The sequence below is a fragment of the Oryctolagus cuniculus genome, chromosome 11, assembly GCF_051225735.1.
Source record: "Oryctolagus cuniculus isolate XC-2025 breed Fujian yellow rabbit chromosome 11, ASM5122573v1, whole genome shotgun sequence".
NCBI classification, from domain to species: domain Eukaryota; kingdom Metazoa; phylum Chordata; class Mammalia; order Lagomorpha; family Leporidae; genus Oryctolagus; species Oryctolagus cuniculus.
Window position 1 is genome coordinate 17,955,828 of NC_142877.1, and position 7,799 is coordinate 17,963,626.

The window sequence follows — 7,799 nt, forward strand, 5'->3', positions numbered from 1 at the left end:
CCTGGCTTTGTGGTCATCTGGGAAGTGAACAAGCAGATGGCGGATCTCTACCTCCCTCTATGTAACCGTACCTTTCAAATCCTACACATACACTAAGATATCAGAATACCCATGGATTTGTCATTTAAATTTGTTTCAACAATCTTTAATCTACAAGACAGGAGATCTGAAATCTCTGATAGTGCTGTTTGCTCTTTAACACCTTTGTAGGAGCTTGTCTAGGTGTGTCTCAGGAATGCTAATGAATCTCAGTTCTTAGGTTTCTTAAATCCACAGAAACAAAATGTTAACATCAAATGCTAAGAGGGAAATTAATGGCCTGGTAGATGCATCCCTACACCAAATCTGATGGGAAGGACAGAAGGGAGATGTAAACAATAATACCGTCCAGAAAAATCCTCAAGTACACTACATAGAGGTTAAGTCTGAACTAAAAACTTAGGCTAACAAATAAAAATACATACAAAAAAAGAAATTAAGGGGCTGGCATTGTGGTATAGTGGATAAAGTTGACACTTGACACGCTTGCTCCACTTCTGATCCAGTTCCCTTGTAATGGCCTGAGAGGGGCAGCAGAAAATGGTCCAAGTACTTGGGCCCTTGCCACTGACATGGGAGACCAGAACAAAGCTACTGGTTTGAGCCTGGCCAACCACAGCAGTCCAGGCAGTTTAGAGAATGAACCAGTGTTTGGAAGACCTCTGTTTGTCTCTCCCTCTCTCTGTTAACTCTCTCAAGTAAATAAACAAATCTTTTAAAAAATTTAAAACAAGTTTCTACCTCTCAGGGAGTTTCTTTCTTAAACAAAAATTTAGAGACATAAATGACAAATATATTGATACTTAATACATACTTTGATATGGTCAGTCTCTACATACCCTAGAGATACACCTGAGTATTAACTACATCAGATCTTTGCAGCTTAAAAAAATCTTACATATATAAAATAAAAATCATGTTTGACAATATTTGCTATAAATCAGTTAAGCAAACTATTAGCCATTTCCTTTACCATTATATGTTTAATACCATTAATATCTAAAGATACTCTGCCGTAAGCCTTTTCCCACCTAATCAAGACTTGGCCACCCTGCTACCTTCCACTTATCTTCAAACCCCACCCCCCTCCACGGTTGCCTAGGCCCTATGCTATCAACACAATGCACATTGCAAGCATCCAGATAGGCAGGTGGTAGGGAGGGTGGAGGCTGATTGGCAAAATGCTAATTATTCCAAGCCCTATTTTATATTTCCTATTTCAGCTGTTGGCCTGGAGCCATGGGTATGGAAAGCTGCTTCTCAAAGTACAGATTTACAAGGAAAGGAAATAAAAAAAGACTTGTTCCCAAAAACTACTACTGAAAGTTTAAATACAATCTGAAAGCTTCCTTTTAACACAGTACATGATTCACTTCTTAAAGGCCACTTTGGAATTTCTTCCACCCTAAACTTTTTACCTTAAGCCTAATTCTCTATTGTTTATTCAAAATAACCTTATAATGCAAAGCTAATGTTTGAAAAATAATTAAGGGACAATCAGATCATCTAAACCATTAAGACACAGAAAATTCATTCAACTGACTCACCTCCACAAACAATGAACTGTCTATGATTTACTGTATTTCAAGAGTAGTTAAAAAAACCCTCTGGATCCTTCATCAAATACTCATATCAAACAATTTCATAGCCTCATTTAAAGCAACTACATTTGAATCCATTCTTCCATGTGAACCTATAACTTTATTGGTGCTCAATATAATTTTATAAGGATAGGATTCCTCACAAAACACTTCTGGGGGAATGACTTTAGGCTTGAAGAAAATCAGTTTCATTGCTACACTAAAATTATGGCAAAAGCTGTTAAAGATTTGTAATGTACACATGCATTTATGCCCAATGTGAAATAACCAAATCTTAAGTCTCCTAAAATGATATACATCCAGAAAATACAACACAATAATTTCGGACACCATTAGCAGAACATTTTTCTAACTTTTTTACAGACTCAAAAGATGGTCATTTTTTATACACACACATTAAAAAAAAAAACTTCACAGCTTAATTTTATAATCCCTGACACTCAATATAAATTGGTACTAATTCACTATGTTCCAGAACAAATTGGAGTATCTCTGTCAAACTCTTATAATTCCACATTTTTAAGCTGACCACAAGGAAACAGACCAACTCATTTTGCTGTTGCTGGACAAGATGAAATTTGAGGGCTGACCCTGGGTTCTTTCCTTTTTACTCTACCTAATTTCTTTCTTTCTTTTTTTTTTTTTTTTATTTTTGACAGGCAGAGTGGACAGTGAGAGAGAGAGACAGAGAGGGAAAGGTCTTCCTTTGCCGTTGGTTCACCCTCCAATGGCCGCCGCTGCAGCCGGCGCACCGCACTGATCCGATGGCAGGAGCCAGGATCCAGGTGCTTTTCCTGGTCTCCCATGGGGTGCAGGGCCCAAGCACCTGGGCCATCCTCCACTGCACTCCCTGGCCATAGCAGAGAGCTGGCCTGGAAGAGGGGCAACCGGGACAGAATCCGGCGCCCCAACCGGGACTAGAACCCGGTGTGCCGGCGCCGCAAGGTGGAGGATTAGCCTATTGAGCCACGGCGGCGGCTCACTCTACCTAATTTCTAAAGAAAAGGAGTTGGTGAGGTTGACACATTATTTAACTACCACATTTCAAACCATAAGGTATTTATCATTCCTTATTTTACAAGGAACACTGGAGCCTAAAATTTGGGATGTCTGAATCGCTGGTAATTCAGAATGCACATTTAAAAAATAAGTAAAATAGGGGCCAGCGATGTGGTGTAGTATAGTAGGTTAAGCCTCAGTCTGTGGCCCTAGCATCCCACATGGGCGTCGGTTTGAGCCCTGGTTGCTTCACTTTGGATCAGCTCCCTGATAATGGCCTGAAAAAGCAGTAAAAAATGGCCCAAGTGCTTGGGCCTCTGCACCCATGTGAGAGACCAGGAAGATCCTGGCTCCTGATCAGCCCAACCTTGGCCACTGCAGCCATTTGGGGAGTGAACCAGCAGATGGAAGACCTCTCAGTCTCTCCCTGTCTGTAACTTTGCCTCTCAAATAAATATATTTTTAAAAATAAATAAATAAATAAATAAAATAAAAAGCACATGTAGACAAGCAACTTTGTTTCACATCAAAATGGAGTATGAAGATTCTAACAGCTCACTAACTCTAAAAAGGAGGAAACAGAACACTGGAGGCCAGTGTTTAAGTTATTTCTGGATTGAGTCTGAATTTCCAGATTTCATTTGGAGGTGCCATGAGTTTTCAGTTTTTAAAATATGATGCAAGTTTTCAGGTAACCACATCATTAGCCTTTCCACCATACACCCCAACAGCCCAAAAGTACACCTATTCAGCAGCATCAGAAACAATTCATATTTAATTGTTCTCAGACAATTTGAACACAGTAAACTAATCAGAATCACACATGATGGTGGTCAAATCCTATTTCTTAGAATATAACACTGATGGAGTCAAGTCTTAACCTCACCAAAGGGAGGAGACTGAAAAGAATTTACTAGCTCCACAGAAGACAAGAAAAAACTTCATCCAAGTCTTTGAAAGAGCAAAACAGTCACTTACCCACCCCCAACCTGATGTTATCACTATCAATTATGTGGATAGCAAGGCAGCCCATACAGTATTGTAATAATGACTCAGCCTCACTATAGTTAGTGCTACCAACACTTAGGAAATCTTTTCACTTAGGTAAAAGAGAAGTTATGGTTTATGCTCCTAGAATTCCTAGTACACTGTCAATATTTTAAATATAAATGTATTTCACAAATCAAAGATTTTCCCAGCAGTTGAATATGAATTAGGATGTTTTAAATTCAAAACAGCCACAATTTTAAATACTGTAAAGAATGAGTTACATAATTCAATCACTGGTTAAGAGTGTATTGCTTGATAGAACTAATAGTCACTAACATCACCCATCTTCCAGACAATATTCACAAAGATGTTAGGTCCTTCATGGTGCTAAGGAGAAAGTTAAAAGTGCTTTCTCTTGAAGGAGGTTTTGATAAAGAGGGAATGACAAACTATCAAATCTTCTCTCCTCTTTCAGCTCCACAACAAAGTAGAGATATGGAGCTTTTAATTTCTCCATACTAGTATCATTCCTATAGCTTAATGGGCTATAGGAATGTACTCCTAAGCTCGTGGGCTTTGGAGTACACAACTCACTGTCCTTGGACAAACTAGTAAACATCCCAAAGCCTCAACTTCCTCACCTATGAAACAGAGATAATAGGGCCTAACTCAGAAGGGTCCTTCTAATCAATTAAGTTAAATTTGATGGTCTATGGAAACAGCTGAGATTCATGCCTGGCAGTTAGTACAAATTCAATAAATACTTGTTATATTATTCCTGGAAAATGTGGCCAAAACATTTTTAAAGTTAACAATTCACTTTAGTATCTACAAAAATGGCAGTACAGATCAGTAACGTACTCTGCCCACATCATTCACATATTCAACAATTCTTTTGTATAAACTGTGAGAAGTTAACTTTCTTAAAGGAGAAAGCGCTAAATTTTGTTTTGTACCTATATACAAGGCCTACTGAGTCCAGCCTTAAAGACAAAAGAACTCTTCTTTATTAACATCCTACCTTCCTCCAGAGAAGTCAAGAAGACATCTTTACATATCTACCTGCCACATCTTTTTGCCCCCATATACAAAGAAACGTATCTCTAATCTGTGGTTTCCTGAGCTGCAGAGGCATCATCTCCTCCTTTTTTAAAAAGGCCAGTAGGCTAACTAAGGGTACCTGAGAAACAAATTCTCCAACTCAACAATTCTCAGTGCCTGGTACTGCACAACACTGCTCCTAAGTCACCTCCCCTGAGAAATCTCTCCATCTTCAGACAAGCGTAAACCCTCTATGCTCCCAAAGCTTTTAGAGTACACATGTGCCCCAGCATCTAATCGTAACTAATTATGTGTCCTCCAATAGATGAAACTGAGAGTGAGAGTCCTGTTGTGCATTAAACATAGCGCCTGTCACACACTACTAGGTGCTCAAGAAATGCTACCCTTCAACCAGGTTTTCTCCTGACTATCATCTCTTGCTGGATGTCCCATTTCAAAATCTGAACATAAGGCTGTTTTCACTAGAGCAGGCTAGCATGATGGGTTGCTGATTACAACATCAGAAAACCTACTCATCAGCTTCTCCTATTGGAGAAGTTCCCGGAACCTAAATTCAATTGAACAGGACTATGTACCATCAGAAATCAGTGGGAATTCCCAGCACACTCAAAGTGCCTTCTCCTTCAACTGGATTGTTGGAAAACTTGCAGGGACAAGCATTCTACTGGGGAAATCTTCTGTGGGTAACTAAGGTGTAAATACTAAAATAAACACCTTGATTTGGCTAAAAGGTTCAAAAACAAAGAAGTGGGAAAAACAAGCTAATTCTTGATTCCTAAAAAACTGTGGTTCTGAAAAAGAATGAACAGGAAGCAGGGGTGGGTGCTGGTCCCTCCGTTTCAATAAACAAAATTCTTCTCACCATCCCCCTAAGCCCAAAAAAAAGAGCTAACACACCAGAACCAGATGAAATGCTCAACTCCAAGTACACTCTAAACTGTTTCCAAAAAATAAAATAAAAGGGAAACACTGCCTTGAGAACCCAGGCCCCAATGAGAAGTTCTAGTTAACATACTTTAATTTTTAAAAGGCCAATACCTCCAAGTCCAACTGTTACACTGGGTGACACACAGAGAACTTGCAAACTTTCTGAAGCGAGATACTACTACCCTTGCAAAGAACACAACTTAGGGAAAATAACCTCCAAATGTGAGGAACTCCAGTGGCTTTAGTTTTTAAGGCCATAATTTGTAACTCATAGGCATCTACTTCCTCCACCAAAAAAATTCAACAGTTGCTTAAGAGAATCCTTCATTGGGGACACAGAAAAAGAAACAAACATGAAGCAGAGCGAAAACAGCCCCCAAAATAAAGTTCTATTTCGGAAAAACTATAATAATTCATTCTCCCCGTCCTTCTTCTCTGGTGAGGGGTGTGATTTCCAGGGCTTTGCTCTGCTGAAAGCTCTTTCTGGGCAGCTCAAGAAAGGAGCCGAGAGAGGGAGAGAAAGAGACAGGCACAGAAAGGAGAGGAAAGAGAAAAAGAAAATGGCGCAGAGACTAAGTCCCGACCGTCGACAAGGCGACTTTCCCGGGAGGAATCCTGGCCGGGAAAGGCTGCCCGAGGCCCGGCGGCGGGCGACTCAGGGTCTCCGTTGCCCCCTCTTGGGAGGGCGGCGATCTGGGGAAGCTGGGGTCCCCGGAAAGGGGGTCTAGAGGCGGCCCGATGGGAACAATGGGGCCGGTGAGCGAGGAGCCGGGACTTAGTCTCTGGGACGCCATGTCTGTCCTCTGCCCGGCTCCGGCCGGCCGCGGGGGAGGCGACCGGCGGCTGGGGGGCCCAGGGCCGGGGCGGGGGGCACACTCACCATTCAATCGGAAATCCGCTTCGATCTAGAGGAAGGAAAGAAAAGAATATGAAACAACGGGCAAATTAGCCCCCCAGGCGGGCGGGGGAGCGCGCGCGGCCGGGGCCCTGTCCCACCCTGTGCCCCCAGAGAGGAGGGGGCCCCGGGAAGGGCTTCCAAGGGCAGCCAGCCCCCCAAATTCTAACTTGTCGGTTTTCGCCCGCGGCCTGGCGAGCCCATCTCTCCTCAAGCGGGCGGCTCCTCGTGGGGGACTCCGGCCTGTCAAAGAGGCCGGACCGGGGCCTGCGCCGGGGGGTCGCGGGAGGGCCAGGGCGGAGTCCGGGGGCCGCCGGGGAGCGAGCCGGGCCGTACCTGGGAATCGTTGTGGAGATGGTCCCCACTCATGTCGGCCGGAGCGGCGAGTGCGGCGGGCTGCGAGGTGGCGCGGGGGAGACGCGGACCGTCGGGCCGGCCTGTGTGGACGGATGGGGTTCCCGGAGGCTCGCAGAGGCGAGGGGAAGCTGCGGCGGCGGCAGGCCACAGATTCCTGGAACGGCTGAGGCGGCGACAGCGGCGGCGACGCTGACAGACTGCCCGGCGGGCGGCGAGAACAGACCCCAGCAGTTGTGTAACAGCCTAAGTTCGCATTTCGGCTCACTGCGCCTGCGCGGCCGCTTTTAAACAGGACGTCAGCGACGTCAGAGCTCGCGGAACGAGGCCGAGGGTTGCGGCCCACCCCCTCACGGTTCGAAAGGCGGACCTGGTTTCGCATCTTAAGCCCCACCCCTGGCCCGCGCGCGCCGCTGCGATTTGCATAAGGAGCCGACTCCGCCCCTCGGCCCCCAACCCCCAGCAATCTTCTTTTCCTCTCCCGGCGCCTTTTCTAGGAACCCGGAACCCCTGCGCTAGGCAGTGCGCAGGCGCAGCCTGGACACCACCTCCGGACCCGGGGAGCCGGCGGGGCCACGTGGTGGGCCTTTAAAGGCCGCGGCGGGACCCAGACAGGCCGCTGGGGTGGAGGCATCTCTTGGGTACGGAGGAAACAGCGAACTGCAAATAACTATGGCTGATGGGACCCCAGAGCTCTCACCAGCGCCGCCTCAGTTGCTGACCCAACCCTGAGACTGGAGACAGGAGCCCCTTCCCCAGCCTTCCGCAGGGCCCAGCAGCTTCTGCCTTGTTTCACACTCTAAGAAATTATTTGAATTCTTCGGCTAACCCAGGATTCGGCCCAGCTCGTTTCCTGCAGCGTCCATGTAGCGCTTGGTCACAAGGCGCCTGATGTTGTAACCCTGGGTGGGATTTAGGCGAGAGGCCCGGCA

The 7,799-nt window shown here is 45.2% G+C and overlaps 1 protein-coding gene across 1 annotated transcript in view; it reads right to left on the minus strand.

Moving 5' to 3' along the window:
- TOP1 (DNA topoisomerase I) overlaps window positions 1-7,128 on the minus strand; it is a 97,395-nt gene extending 90,267 nt beyond the window's left edge. The window contains exons 1-2 of the mRNA XM_008274436.5: window positions 6,850-7,128; window positions 6,499-6,523 (exon numbers count right to left, since the gene is read on the minus strand). Coding sequence (XP_008272658.1) covers window positions 6,499-6,523; window positions 6,850-6,882 — 58 coding nt within the window. The 5' untranslated portion in view covers window positions 6,883-7,128. The remainder of the gene's footprint in view (window positions 1-6,498; window positions 6,524-6,849) is intronic.
- Window positions 7,129-7,799: the final 671 nt, after the last annotated feature.